This window comes from Hydractinia symbiolongicarpus, chromosome 2 (assembly GCF_029227915.1).
Source record: "Hydractinia symbiolongicarpus strain clone_291-10 chromosome 2, HSymV2.1, whole genome shotgun sequence".
NCBI classification, from domain to species: Eukaryota; Metazoa; Cnidaria; class Hydrozoa; order Anthoathecata; family Hydractiniidae; genus Hydractinia; species Hydractinia symbiolongicarpus.
Genome location: NC_079876.1, coordinates 29,079,211 through 29,094,883, shown reverse-complemented (window position 1 = coordinate 29,094,883; position 15,673 = coordinate 29,079,211). Strand labels below are relative to the sequence as shown.

General features: G+C 29.8%; 2 protein-coding genes and 1 long non-coding RNA gene across 5 annotated transcripts in view; 1 reads left to right on the top strand and 2 right to left on the bottom strand.

The window, feature by feature from the left end:
- Positions 1–310: 310 nt before the first annotated feature.
- The window catches only part of LOC130630551 (cellular tumor antigen p53-like), a 34,173-nt gene continuing 18,810 nt past the window's right edge, over positions 311–15,673 (top strand). Inside the window, exons 1-5 of one of the 3 annotated variants that reach the window (XM_057444083.1) lie at positions 311–775; positions 1,777–1,843; positions 2,054–2,214; positions 3,942–4,120; positions 9,040–9,169. In XM_057444083.1, the coding sequence (XP_057300066.1) occupies positions 9,045–9,169 (125 nt within the window). In that variant the 5' untranslated portion in view covers positions 311–775; positions 1,777–1,843; positions 2,054–2,214; positions 3,942–4,120; positions 9,040–9,044. Of the gene's footprint in view, positions 776–1,776; positions 1,844–2,053; positions 2,215–3,941; positions 4,121–7,357; positions 7,492–8,031; positions 8,099–9,039; positions 9,170–15,673 lie in introns of those variants that run through there. The other 2 variants (XM_057444084.1, XM_057444082.1) reach the window with 2 other exon arrangements.
- On the bottom strand, positions 5,196–7,258 carry LOC130630556 (uncharacterized). Its single transcript, XR_008982087.1, has 2 exons — positions 6,211–7,258; positions 5,196–5,257 (listed from the first exon to the last, which is right to left on the bottom strand). It is a non-coding gene; the product is annotated as an uncharacterized LOC130630556 (long non-coding RNA).
- Positions 12,083–14,483, bottom strand: LOC130630554 (uncharacterized). Its single transcript, XM_057444088.1, has 2 exons — positions 13,817–14,483; positions 12,083–13,729 (listed from the first exon to the last, which is right to left on the bottom strand). Exons 1-2 carry the CDS (start codon positions 13,893–13,895, stop codon positions 12,915–12,917), a joined length of 894 nt encoding a protein of 297 aa, XP_057300071.1. The 5' UTR covers positions 13,896–14,483; the 3' UTR covers positions 12,083–12,914.

Below are 15,673 nucleotides of genomic sequence, written 5' to 3'. Positions count from 1 at the left end.
CTGTTTTCCTTAAGGAGTTTGGTCCAGGTCAACTATTATTATTATTATTATTATTATTATTATTATTATTATTATTATTATTATTATTATTATTATTATTATTATTATTATTATTATTATTATTATTATTATTATTATTATTATTATTATTATTATTATTATTATTATTATTATTATTATTATTATTGTTATTATTATTATTATTATTATTATTGTTATTATTATTGTTATTATTATCCTTCAATTAATTATACACAGAGAAAGATAATGCTGACTGTGTACACATTAGTAACAGTGCTACCTTGATTGTTGTAGATAGAACAGAGGGTTTGTTGGAAGAGATTCTCAAAATGATATAAGGCTAGATGTAGTCAACAGCAATGATAATCTACTCATCAAAGTGCAAACAACCTTTAGTGAAGTTAATAAGCAAGAAGGAGTGAGCCTGTCCCATACCCTTCACAAAGACTGCCTGGAATATTTTACTTTTAAAAAGGGTTAGATCCAGATAAGATTATGCCTTGCCTTGTTGAACAGAATATTATGTGAACAATCATGAAGGCATGTTGCCATAGAACCAACAAATAAGTGCAGATTTTTTTTATCGACACAATTGCAGTATATAGTAAATCAGGCAAATGGTGTAAGAAGAAAGATTTGATATAGATAATGGGTTCTCTTATTTATCTTTTATGTATTTAAACATTGAACGAATGGATCACAACATGATGGATCGCGATTTAAATACGGAAGCAGGTGTTTATTTTATGGATGTGTAAGTGTTTTGAGTACTTATAATTTTTCTGTGTTTAATTATGTTTAGATTAAGACCCTATTGAAATCAAACAAACCCATGAAATAAAATACCCCGAATAAATGTCGTACAACATATTTTCACCATAGGTGCTTGGATTGAATTCTCTGATCTTAATGAAATTAGACGTAGGGCCTATTTTTTTCAACAAAATATATGGCTACAAATCCCACCATTTTCAGAAATTTTTCATTTTTTTATTCTTTTGTGGTACTTGTATCTGAATTTCTTTGCCTTCCTGGAGAAGCAAGGCAAACGTAGTAGCGGTGGTACTCATAGCTAAACTAACCTGGACTTCCAGTGTAAACCTTCATGCTGCGATTACCAACTTTCCGCTATTTTATTCTGAAAAAAATACGCAAATCTGTTTCCTTAAATCGACCATAGGCAATGACAACGAAATAATTATTTTATTTTAGATCCTTTTTTAAAATGGCGAACTAATGTGGTTGTGTTTGTGGCCAGATATCATTTGTTTTTTTCAGTCCTGGTAACTGTTGTTGGCACATGTGGTATTTGCAACTGTTTCTTAAGTTGAAAAAAATGGGCCCATAGAAGTGAAATTTTAAAATTCAATTGTACGGCAGATATTGTTTTTAAGGATGCTTTACATTCTGGAGTAATGATGAAATAATTTACACCTATTTCTGGTAAAGTGAAAGAGTCTCATCTCAATGTTTTTGACTTTTGGCCATAAAAAAATTCATTTTTTATAAATGAATTTTTTTATGGCCTTTTTCCAATCTGATCCAGACTATGTTAGTTCTAGACCCAGCATACGCGTGACCAGTATGCTGGGTCAAGTATGTATTAGAGTATGTATTAATGACAGCAGGTGTGACAGGTGTCCTGGAGAAATAATTATTATATCATATTAAATAGGAATAATAGTGCTTAGGATTTAAATTAACGTGGCAACACTTTCATTTGATCTTAAAATTATTCATCTTCTATGTGTTTAGACATTAAAATAACAGATGTATTGGATTATTTTTTAAACACGTGGAAGTGGAGAAACAGGTCATGTACGTAAGTGTGCATTTCTGATAACTATTCTATTTACCATACATGATCGATTTTAAGACTTAATGTTATCCAATGCAAAATAACATTTAGAATAAACTAAATACTTTACTTAATATGAAAATGTTGTGAAAACTTGCTGCCTTGATAAATAGGTTTATACTACACAGTGCATATAAGCAAAATCATATCACATAATGTATTTTCACTGTGTAGAAGTGCTTCAATAGAGGAAAGCGAAAAATCATCAGCCAATTTTCTAATGTAGACGTATTCCATTGACAGATGTTTTATTAAAAGAAGCTATGCACAGGAGTGTTAATGTTGAAGTCATTTACCCCTATTTACAGGTACTTTTCCAGGAAAGTAAACATGAGGTAACAATTTTGACTTTCATATTTTCAACTTTCTCAGTTTCTCTTATGAATTGATAAAATAATTTTCTTATAAAAATTATGCTTCAGTATATATTAGTTAATATTGGGCCTAAGTAATGCCTAAAAGTGGCTGGTTATTTGCTTCAATGTCTAACATTGGACAGTTATATTTTACGAGACTGAATTTTTTCACAGATTTGTTTGTTACAAATTTGCTTAACTTACAACTTGAACAAATATCTTAGGTCTGACAGGAGTGATGACATAAAGAAACAATTCTGCATTTTTTTTATAAAAGTTTTGAGATAAATTTAAGACAAAAATTGCATGATCATTAATTTTCTATAAGAGATTGTTCGAAGTTACTGTTTGCAGAAATGTTTTTATTATTTATTTATTTATTAAAATAATCTTCATACAGGTATAAAAACTTCAGCTACGTATAAAATACATACACACAACTGTTATCAATGTTCCTCCTGTATTTCTCACTTTTCAAGGTCCTCTTAATTCTCAAACTTTTATGTAAGTCAAGCCTTTTTGGAAATATTCTTCCACAGACTAAGTTTAAGCTGCTGCGCAGTGTAACTTTTCTTTTCATTCCGCATTTCGCTTATTTCTCCAAGTCCTAATACTTCTCAAACTATAGTTTTGGCTTTCTTTTACAAAAATTTGAAGATTCATCTTTTTTTTGTTATAACATTTCTAATGTCAATTTAAATACTTAATTTTGTAACAATGTAACAATGTAATTTTCTTATAAATATAATTTACATTAGACATGATAGAAGCAAAAAATAGCTTTTTAAAAGTACTATTTCGTATTTTAATAAACTTTTTATTTTGAATTATGCACGTTTCTCAATTGATGTAAAAACCTAGAAAAATGATGTTAGCATTGATTTTTTGACAGCATTTGGACTCTATAGAGGTGGTGAAATTACCACTCTTATCCCCTTAGAGATGAAAGTAAAAATATTTACAGGGTTAAATTTTGTTTGGTTTACCTTTGACAAGGGATAGTCGCAGTAAGGTCCGAGACCATAAAAGAAATGTTTTCTGTCTGCATCCTGATTAAGGAGTGGCTATAAACACAAAAAAACGTTTTTAGGACAGCCTAATTTTCAATGAAACAACTTTAATATACCATTTTTTTTACGTGTTTTATTTACAATAAACAATTATATACAATATACAATATAATATGTGTTTATATTTACAATAACAGTAAAAATTCTTAGTTTGTATTTACAAATTTTGTAAAATGGGAGAGCGTGGATCAGAATTATGTACATAGCGTTGACCCTTTAAAACGTTGCGTGAATCAAAATTTGCTTAATTATTTACATTAATTATTTATATACATTTTTTTTAATTTCAATTCAACATAGCATATAGGCGTGCAATAGATGAATTATTCATGCAAAACCGTGTTTGTTTTGACTACTAAACATAGTTTAACATTTATTATATGTAGCAATATAAAGAAAATTAGGGTAATTTTATATTCCCTTTAAAGAATATTGAGAAAGACCAGTTTAAATCTTTGTGGTTCTGTCACATGTCCTCTGCATAGATATAAGTGTTGTGAACTTGAACATGTAACGAACTTGTCATGTATCACCTGTGCAACATTCCTTGAATAAAATATTTAATTCGCAATCTGTACTTTCTCGCTTTTATCAGTTCAACTTGAGTAGCCGATATAGCTCTTCGTCTCGTTTTAGATCTTGGAGGTGTTGTGTTTTGGTTTGTTACATCTGACATGCTTTCATGCTCATCCAACGTTATTGATTTTCTCATCTTACTGGTATAAACCTGTGAATACATTGTTATAACTAATATTTAAAGACGTTGATAAAAATTTTTAATTGGGGATGACGTATTTAAGGCAACAACCACAATGGTAAGATTTCTTTCTCGGAGACAAAGCGTTATTAAATTCTTTCACAAGGTTTACGTTTTACAATGTTTTCTTTTTACGTGTTTCACATGTTATGAAAGTTGTGCAAAGATTCTCCGTTATATACTGTAGCATATTGTCTAGGCTACCCCAATTTTTTGCTGAGTTAATCTCTTTAACCATTTATGTAATATTTATGTTATATTAATTCATAATTCAGGTGGTATATTCAATATGCAGGTTCAAATTGAAGTTTTTCTTCAGAAATTTCACCATTTTTTTCTTCTAGAATTTGCCTAATAATTAAAAATCGTAATTTGAAAATAAATAGATTACTAAGCAAAAAAATTATTGATGTTTGAAGGTTTTATCCTGTGTGTCGAAAGCAATGGAAAGAATGTAATCAATAATTCTTTTATAATAAAAACATGTCCATATAATGGTCTGAATTTCTTTAAAATTAGAGTACCAAAGTTAAAAAAAATGTTGAAAATATTACAATGTGCAAAGAAATATATAATATTGATTTTTGTTTCTAACTTTTAATATTTTTGAATCTAAAATCTTTAATACTTTATGCCAAGTTTTTTTTTTCGGTAAAAAGTGTTTAAATTTATGCACTTGGTCACAATTTAGTTTTCAGTTCCATAGCAAAATTCACTTCTGCAGAAAACAATAATTGATTTCTTTTAATGACATATATATTTTATTTATTATTAATAAGTATCTCACAAAATCTAACTAAAAGAAAAACGTATTGCTAAATAAATTTTTATTGTTTAAATATTTAGTTATTTTCCAAGAAAATAACTTTTAAATAACTGCATATTATCTGTTGCTGTGTTACAAGTAATAAACTGTTTAAGAATTAATAAAAAGAGAAAAAAACTTAAATATTTTGATATTTTGACACATGAATTAAAAGTAGTTTTTACAAGTTTCCATATTTCAACAGAAGCAAAAATATTACTGTATAAAAGTTTGATGTCAATAGTGCAGGCGTATATAAAAAAAGTATATATAATTTATCTTATATATAGATAAATTTACAACTTTAGTAAAAATAGACCTAAATTCCTTTTGTTCTCCACCCTACTCATCTTTGGGCAATTCATTTTGGCATCTGTAATTTTCACTCACCTAAAATTGATTTAAAAAATTTGATATGATAATATTTTATATTACGCAATTAAAGATGATTAAAAATAAAACATGTATAAAATGTTATTATTCATTTCCTACAACCTTGATAAAGTTAAAAGTATACAAAAAAATATTGGTGACCTGTAGAGTGTAGTTATTTTGACTCTCTTACTATATGAACTGTTATTCATTCTATTTTTAAGTTCATTTTCTTTTGACAATACTAGGTATAACTAGCCACTGATTGTATTCTTTGTCAGTAGTGAAGTTTCATGAAGCCAGATTTTGGAAGTTTTAGCCAGACTTTTTGTTTTGTAAGGCCAAATTTTTGAAGTTTTCTGTGATAAAAAACTTATTGCAAAATAGTTCAGGTAGAGTTTTGTGTTCTGTTTTAAAACCCAGTTTTTAAACCTAGAAAATTTAAAAAATAACATTATTACTTCAGATGGCAGAAAGTCTTTAAGGCTTTTGTTTAAGACAAATGTTATTGTAAAAACATATGATTATAGAAGTGTATATTATACTACCCATATACGTCTGTCTGTCGTAAAAAATGGTACCGCTAATAGTGAAGCGCACGCAACGCAGTATAAAAAGACAAGTCAACCCATGGATTTGTTCACTAACTAGTATGCATAAATTTCCTTATTGATGTTTTACAATTCTTGTTTATTAAAATAGATACCAGAAATTTTTCCTGTCTGAAAAATTGAATTCATTTATATGTCTCTTAACCCATGTTTTTAAGAATTATTAATGATTTGGATGGATAAAATATAGATAAAGCTTACTGACGCCATAAGTGCTATTCTCACAATCCTGGTTTGATTGGGACTTGTTTGCCTTATATTCCACTTGGGGGTTAAAACAGTTGACATTTTTTTATGAAGCTTTTAATTTAACAGAATTAATGAAGTGTTATTGCGTAAATTTAATATTTTTCTTTTTACCTGTAACTTTTATTTTTTTCTGTCTTTTGAAAGTATATGTTTTGTTATTTTGTTTGGAATAATGTGATCAGTAGATTTTAAAATCTTCTGCAAATTAAAATCTTGTCAAGGTTCATAAGTAAAACTAACTTTAACTAAAAATGAAACCTATTTTTTTTTACATTTTAATTTCACTTTTGTAAACTTTGTCATAAAGAGGTTGAAATTTTCCCACCATTAAGTAAATCATGCCTTGAACTTAGGCTTGCATGAACATGTTAAGTGTTTTTCTACGTATTTCCAAGAATTTAAAATCCATGAAATTTTAGTGTAAATAAAAACGTCTTGTGTAAAGTATACATTCTTTCAAAACCTGTTATGGTGGTCATCCGTTGTGTTATTCTTAATAAGAGTGGAAAAATGAACTAAAATTCCCTACAACTGACACGTAAATTACACCCTGAAGGAAGGAAGTGTGAAACTTTTAAAATACATTGACATTTAAGTTAGTGTAATGTGAGATGGATAGATACATGGAAATATATTATGTACTATTAAGGCATGAGGAAAACCACTCTCTAGTGTTCAGATAATTTTTAAGATACGAAAAAAAAGGTTTAAATTTACCCTAGAAAGCTCATATGCAAGGGGCAACCAATCATTCTTGATATAAAATTAAAAATTGTCTGATGCAAAATACCCGTTAATCTTAATAATGGAATCAGGTAACCTTGTACCAGTTTCAAAAAAATATTTTTTCAAAAGTCCTGTGCAAGGTGCTCTAGTAAAAACCAGTATATGTTTTTCCTATGTTTCATTTGTCAGAATATTTTTTTCTAAGAGAAGCTAAAACTGGTGAATAAATTAATTGCCTGTACATTACTTGGAGGTCTCTCAAATTAAATTTTAAAACTTACTTTAAAAAATATCCTTTCAGACTATCAGGGGGTTGGCTATATTTGTGAAAAGTCATGACTGTTGTTTACGTTTACACATTGTGGAATGTAGAGGATACTTTCTTTTATTTGAACGATTGGTCATATGACATACTTTGTTATTTGTTCACATTCTGGAACTACTAGTGATGTGTACTTGGAGTATAGCCAATACTAGAAATAGGAACTCCAAAGGATTTTTTTATAAATAAAAGAAAGTGCCAGATTTATTTGGAACACACAATTGTTTTGTCTAGCTATGATGTTACAAGTATAAACTGAACTTTATTGTGGTTTTATTTGAGACAAGTGAAAATTTAAAAAAGTTTGTTGCTTTTTGTTGGATATATAGGTTATTTCAGTATACGTAAGTAATAGTAAAAACTTCTAAAAAAAAATATTAAGCTTAAAGACATATAATTGTGTACGTATCATATTTTGTGCTCATCTACAATTGTGTACGTATCATATTTTGTGCTCATCTACAATTGTTTTTGATCATCTTTTGTGCTCATTTACAATTGTGTACGTATCATATTTTGTGCTCATCTACAATTGTGTACGTATCATATTTTGTGCTCATCTACAATTGTGTATAATTTGATCATCTTTTGTGCTCATCTACAATTGTGTACGTATCATATTTTGTGCTCATCTACAATTGTGTACGTATCATATTTTGTGCTCATCTACAATTGTTTTTGATCATCTTTTGTGCTCATCTACAATTGTGTACGTATCATATTTTGTGCTCATCTACAATTGTTTTTGATCATCTTTTGTGCTCATCTACAATTGTGTAGGTATGATATTTTGTGCTCATCTACAATTGTTTTTGATCATCTTTTGTGCTCATCTACAATTGTGTATGCATTATCTTTTATGCTCATCTACAATTGTGTAGGTATCATCTTTTGTGCTCATGTACATCTACAATTGTGTACGTATCATCTCCTGTGCTCATCTACAATTGTGTATGTATTATTTTTTATGCTTAATATACACAACATGAATGTTATACTTTAAATGGAATATTACATGAAGTCAGTACCTAAATTGTGTAGTTTAATAAATACTTTTAATTAATTACATATAATTAATTTATGTGCTTATACTCTCACACATATATATTGGCTTTTATCTTCTGAGTAAAATGTACGATGCCAGTTGCATTATATTCCTGCATGTATTAATTTTTTTACATTATAGTGCGAGTTTGATTAGATTTTAGATTTGGTTACTGTTAAAAACGTTAATAGAAAATAGAGTTGAATTAATATTCGTTTTGTGAACCATAACATTTGATTATTTCGAATAAAGTGATTTGTGTATTGAAGAATTACTACTTAACAGGAAGTATGACATATACCTATGAGCCATGCTTAAATAAACGTCTAGGTGTAATGCCAAATAAATTAAATATATTCATAGTGTTTTATTCAAAAGAGATGAATCTAAAATGTTCCTGCAATATTGATGTACAATGTTCACATTAGTTTTATTAGCAACATAATATAATTGAAGGATTTTTTGAAAACAAGCAAACTGTTACATAGAAAAAACAGCAAGCAGCAATTTTAACAATTTTTTTTAAAATAAATTTCCCCTCCGGGTAATGGTTCCTACCCACATAAAAACTTCCACCTGAATAAATACCCAGATTAAAATTCTATTTTTTTTTGTAAATGCCCAGAGTGGTATAGATAAAATGAATGCATTATCTCTATGGTAACAGTGCCCATTGTCTGTCTCTTTCTGCACGAATTTTTAGTGGTGCTACCGACACACGAAATGGCAAATAGCAAATGAGATATGTATATAAAAAAGGGCGAGCAAACCAGTAGATTTATCCACTTGCTATTGACTAGTGTGATAATAAATATGTACTTTAATGTGTTTTTTTTTTATTTCTTAGACCTGATGTCAACTGAGCAAAACTATATGAATGACATAGATGATAACACCCTGAATTTATTACCTAGTATTACAGGTTGTGATGGTGATGATATTCGAGGTGAAGAGAACCTTGACCTTCAATTGGACAGGTTAGTTTTCATGTGTTTATATTTTTATATGATTATTTAATCTATATCAGAATGCCCGTATACGTCAGTCCGTCCGTCTGTCTGTCACGCAAAATGGTAGTCTAGCTGCGACGGGCGAACCCGTGGATTTTTCCACGGGCCAACGACTAGTTAAGTTATATTAGTTGTAATGTTTTTACACACTATGTTGACCAAAATTCTCAAATAAGAGATTTATGCTGCTAAAAACAACCTAATACTAAGATACATTTGGTAGTTTTAAACATGAGGTTTTCTGGCTGCAATAAAATTTTAAATTTTTATTATTATTATTAGTAGTAATAATTTTTTGTCACACAGACCTAAAGGACGCTGATCTAAGGACATAATAAAACCAGAGAAACATCGCATTTTATTTTTGGCATTCGTTTTAATTATAATTGACTTTGAGTAAGTAATATGCAAGGATCGTTATGAACATTCAAAGGATGAATATATTCGCAAGCTCAGTTGTTACTTAGACCCCAATATTTTGCCTATCATTGTTTTGATAATGGTTAGGAGCAATTTTAGCCTGCACTTATGACCTTCTTATACTGTTTTTATAGTTCATGTGTACAATGCACTTCAAAATTTGCTAATTTCTGAAACTTTCGTCCTTCTAGGTATTTTGGTGTTGTGCATTTATGATACGAATATCAATACCAAATCTATTATTCTAAACTTGAATTTCCTCCAAATGATAAACAGTTTTATTAACTTTTATTCCTTACAATAAACTAAGTTTTTTAAATGTGATTTGTTTATATGTGTTTTATTCAAAAACTTCTTTTCATCACAAAATTATCATAATGTTAACCATAACGATAGTACATCTGTCCAGTGTTCAATGTTTTCTACGTCAGGAATGTTGTGGCTATTACAGCTTATTATCAGCTGTTTGCATTCGTTTTAACGTCAAGTGCTTTCTAAATATAACTGTTCCTCTACAAACACAAACATAATATCATGTTGACATAGTTTCTGTATTGTTTAGTTGATGAACATGTTATCATTTCAGGCTGTATCTAGCATGTGGATAAAATGTCTCTTTTTTTGCAATGTCAGATTGTAACGTTTGCATTAAATACATTGGACTGTACAAACACATAGTTTTTAAATTACTCAAAATGCTATTTTTAAATAACGCAGGATAAAGAATTATTTTTTAAAAGAATTCCTAACACGAAAAATAATTTTTTTATGTTATAGAGGATAATAATTTTACGTTTTAATTTTATTAGAAACCTTATAGTTTTTTAAGAGATATTTTGAATTAATTATTTCACATCTGGGGACTTGTGATGTCATATGGTGTCTGTGAAAAACCCTGACTTTACATTGATTTCATTTTAAATTCAGATCATTATTAAACTTTCAAACTTTGCTTACCGTCTCAAAATGTTCGTACGTAGTTCGTATAATTCGTATAAAAAACTTCGTATCGATTTATTAAATCTTTCGTATCATTTTATTTTTAATACGAACTTTTTCGTATCATCAAAATTAAAAGTTCGTATAAAGTTCGTATCATTTAAAATAAAGTTCGTATGTAGTTCGTATCATTTTTAAAGAAGTTCGTATAAAAATTTGCTTATAGGAAGTTCGTTTATTGTAATTGGACTATTATTTATATTTAATTTTTTTCAACAATTATAAAGTTCGTTTCGTTATACGAACTTCGTTTATTTTAATTGGACTTATTATCTAAGGTCTTTATTATTTAAATATTTTTTAACAATGACAAAATTCGTTTCATTAACGAAATTCGTTTAACAAATATTATTCACGTTATTACGCGTCTTATATCATAAAAAAAACTTTCAAAAAAAACTTTGTTTTGTTTACTAAGTTTATTGCGCTATCTTTACTGCATCTTATTTCGAAAAAAAAAAAAACTTTATTTAGTTAGAATTAAATAATATGTTTTAAAATATTGCTTCCACTTGAATTAGATAAAATAAGTTTAAATAATATTGCTCGCCCTATCATTGCGTATTATTTCACGTTTTTCTACAAGAATTTTCTGTAGGAATATCGAGGATGCAAAACGGGTCAAAAGTTAAGAATATCATAAGAATAAACCAGGCTCCAACTTTAAATATAGATTTTAAATTTTGTATGAAGTGTAAACTTTTTATCCTTTTAATAATAACAACTTTGGCTTCGTTACGCGTTGCAAATAATAAGGCTGATTATATGCTTTCAGGTTGCATGCATGTTTTTTTATGTTTGTTTATCTTGTCACGGCACAATTTTATTGGTGAATAGGTAAAAATAATTTCAGTTGCTATTTTTTTTATTGTTTTTTTGCTTTTTTTGCAATAAAAATATATATACAAACTGTGCTAAAATATGCTAAAATATATACAAACAGTGGTTAAAATATATACAAATTTTTCTAAAAACGCAACGATAAAATACTTTTAAAAACATTAAACATTGTCTCTGGCTTTTTGTTTGGCGATTAATTTTCGTTTTACTTGTCTGCATTTTGAGTTCACAATTTCATTTAAATTTTTCATTTCCATAAATTCATCGCTGTACCGTTTTTTTGCTTGACGCACTATAACACTCATACGATTCGGAGAGAGGGAAGAAGTGTTTAACGCTCCTGTTTGGTAATTTCGAACACCACCTTGTATTCTTCCTACCGCTAGCTCTTCCTCGGTATACAACGCTTGCAGTTGCTGTTTTATATAACAAGCACAAGAATTTATTTTTCTTTTTTTTGGAAGTGGCGTCGAGTTAACTGGATCATTCATTTCAGTAAAAAGCTGAAATGTGGTTGGGTCAGTAGTCATGGGATTTTCCAGTAAATGCATGTAGGAAATTTGCGGAGGTTGCATTTCTTCGGGCGCGACATTAACGTGTTCAGGCGTCACATTAGTGATATCGGCCAGGATACTTGTGACTTCAGGTGTCATGTTAAATTCTTCGGAAGTAATGTTAGTGGCGTTAACAGTGGGGGTGACTTGAAATGCTCTGGTACTGTCTGGACGAACAAAAAATGTTTCAGATGAAAGTTTACTTTTCTCCTTTCTTCTTTTTAAATGCGTCTCAATGTGTTTTGTAGTTGTTTCCACAAGTTCTACTTTATCATTTATTTGATTAGTGGTAGCCTCGTTTATGTCAATTCTTTCTCGAATTTCCCGTATGTCGACCTAGATATGCACGATTTGTCGGCGCATCTCACGAACTCTAACTGGTATGCTTTACGATTAGCGTGTCTGACCAAAAAGGAATAAATTTCCGCCAGTTCTGAATAACCAGGGGTTTCATTCAGTTTTTTCTTAGACGCATTCGAAAAATCTCTCAGCATGGTATGAGCATTTTTTAAATGTGGTACCAGTGGATTGTCACTTTTAAATGTTTCCACAGCTATGGGGAATCCACAATAGGTCTTATTATGCCAAAATCGAGCACACAAATCGACAGCTCTGTCCAGAACTTTCATCCACCCCTCAACGTCATTTTGATGTGGTGTTACTCCTTCAATATCGTCTGGCAAAGTTACTGTTGAGATCCTGTTAGTCAGGTAAGACCAGCATCTCTCAATGGGATTAAATCTTGAGTGACCAGGTGCGTATGATTGTACAACAAATGTGTCGAGCTCAAGATTTCTCCACAGCAAACCCATAGACATGAAATTAATAATGCCCTTAACTGACCAGTCAGGGCCTCCGTCAGCAATCGCAACAACATTAACGATTTCTTTTATTTTTCTTTATTTTTCAATCAAATTTATCATATGATTGACGTGCATCACGTTGGTGCTTTCAATAAGACGCGATGGATACAACTGCACCAGAAGTTTTCTAGAACGCGGCCAGTTTATTATTGAACGATTCAACTTGTCTTTCGATATTCTTACAAATCGTTTGAGTTGGTTGTCAATGTTTGATCCTTCGGATAAAGATCGCTTGCGTCGAAAAGTAATTTTCTTTGCAGGAGAAAGAGAACGACTCCGCTGTATTCGGTCCTTTAGTATTTGGTAGCCAGCAGGCACAAGCTTTGAGTTTGGATTTGGAAAATCGTGATCATTATAATTTGGTGCTTCGTTAACCAAATGAAAAGTGCGTATTTTCGTTCGTCTGCTGTTCGCTGGAATACCCACATCAACTTTATTTTTATTGTCTACGGACAGCATAAGTGTGTTTTCTTTGCAAAGATATCCCATTTCGTTAACTATGCGAACTTGACCGCAAGTGAAATGAAAGTCGTCGTGTGTTTTTTTTTCTTTTGTATTTCTTTTTGGAGGAACACGTGCGTCTATCAGACATTTGTAGTTTTTACTCGTTGTGTTTTTTTTTCGGGGTGGAAGCATTAATCTGTGAATGGTGTGGCGACTAACAGTTATACCCAAGGTTTTTTTGACGTGCATAACGATATCATTCAAAGAAAGCCCATTTGTGTACATAACACTGTCTCTCCGACGTAAGTGAGCTTCAGCAGAACCCTGTTCTATCAACGTCTTGACACAAGTAATTATTTCCGGATATTTCTCGTGTATGCTTGGTCTTCCTCGTCTTTTATTTTTATCTAAAAAAATAAGTAAATTGAATTTTAACTACATTAATAAATTTAAGAGTTTAAAAAAAGGGGAGAAAAAAATAAAAAAATATATACTTTGCAACAAATCAGTCTCGTCGTCGGAACTGGCTGTGTCATATATCCAATCGATATCACTGTCGTAATTTTTAGACATGCTATGAAAGTAGCTAGTTTTAAAAAAAACTGTTTAATTTAATTAAATTCGATATTTTAAAAAGGAAATACAAATGCTTGATATTAAATTTAAGTTTGGTTGAAACTATTAAAATAAATCGTATATTTTACTTCTTTTATTTCTGGTTTCGTATTGAAATAATTATGCGCAATTACGCCGGTACTTTTGAAGTTCGTTTTAAGTTCGTATAGCAATTTACTTCGTTTAAAGTTCGTATCATTTCTTTTCCTATGTCAAAAAAACTTCGTTTAATTCTTTTGTTTCTGATTTTGTATTGAAATAATTACGCGCTATTACGCCGGTACTTTTGAAGTTCGTTTCAAGATCGTATAGCAATTTACTTCGTTCAAAGTTCGTATCATTTTATTTTGTATGATAAAAAAACTTCGTTTAAGTTCGTATCATGTATTAAAAAAGTTCGTATAAACTTCGTTTATATTTTTTATTTTAAACGAAGCACTTCGTATGACATTCGTTTCACGAAACGAAGTACTTCGTAGCGTTCGTATAATTATACGAAAAAAACGTACGAACATTTTGAGACGATCCCTTATGTCAAGATTATCATCAGTATAATTCCTTTTTTTTCGTTTTATGTAACTTTGCAAGATATTTTAAAGTATTAATTTATACTGACTTTCTTACTCCATCATCAATAATGTTGTCATTTAGTCAGATGGGAATATTGAAGCTAAATATCTTAGGAACAAATTGACTGATTGATCAGCAAATTTTTATCCTCTCTAGCATATAGAAATATAATTTTTCGTGTAAGGGTCCTATTAAAATCTTGGTTTGTCTGTTATTGCTTTGACGTTTCTCTCTTCCTTGTTTCACTCTCTAACATCTCTCCCTCGTAGAGGGTTTATCAAGTTAGTTTTTTTCCTTTGACAAAGCCACTCATTGCTGATTTAATAAGTTAGTGTTTTAGATCCATGTTATGTTTACAATATTGGGAAATATTTATGAAATAAAAAATAAATAAAAAAATTGAAAGAATCATGCATAACAGAATTGATCATAAGTACTAGCATGTTAGAGAGACAAAAAAAGCACAAGTAAAGGGTATCAAAATGCATGTTTTTGACTGCATTGTGTGGCTTAGTTGTATTCAGTACTTGTATTGTTAGGGCATTGTATTTCATCATGTGTTTGCAGCTAAAAACTAAATAGACTTATTGCCAAAAATGACGCAAACATTTGGAATGTTATGAGTATATTTAAGTGCAGTTTTGCAAGAGAGAGATCTCAAAGATGTTGTATCAAATTCGATAACATGTTTGACAGTCCAACGTTAATTGTGCGTTTAAAATTCACTCTGATTGACAAAACACTGATTTTCATAAATTTTCCTGCAGTGTTGTGACAATTCGTTGTTCTTAATACAAACCAATTCTTTAATTATCTTTTTTGTCTTGTCACAATGTAGTTCCAAATGGAAAATATTTTCTTAATTGCTGTTGCTGTTACTATAATAGGAGGTGTAAAAATGGAATCTCTGTTTTTTAACAATGTTTTATTGATGATTAATGTTACGTTGTAAAAGCTATTTCAAGGAAAAACACGTGGAAAAACTACACTACAATAATGCAAGCAAAGATAGCATTTAGTTTATATTTTGTAGGTTTTGTGGCAAATCTAAGTCTTTCTTCATCATTCTGAGGGAGTTTCTCATTGAAAATAAAACAAGACAATAGTCAGTCCATGTCAGGACGTTTTGTTTTGTTTTCTCAATTTCTCCACAGCGAAATTAAGAC

What these genes read in the sequence shown, in the direction of transcription:
- LOC130630554 (XM_057444088.1), bottom strand. Translation starts at nt 13,895, where the DNA reads ATGTCTAAAAATTACGACAGTGATATCGATTGGATATATGACACAGCC. An exon ending in CGAGACTGATTTGTTGCAAA is followed by an intron (nt 13,730 to 13,816) that starts GTATATATTTTT and finishes TTATTTTTTTAG; the next exon opens with ATAAAAATAAAAGACGAGGA.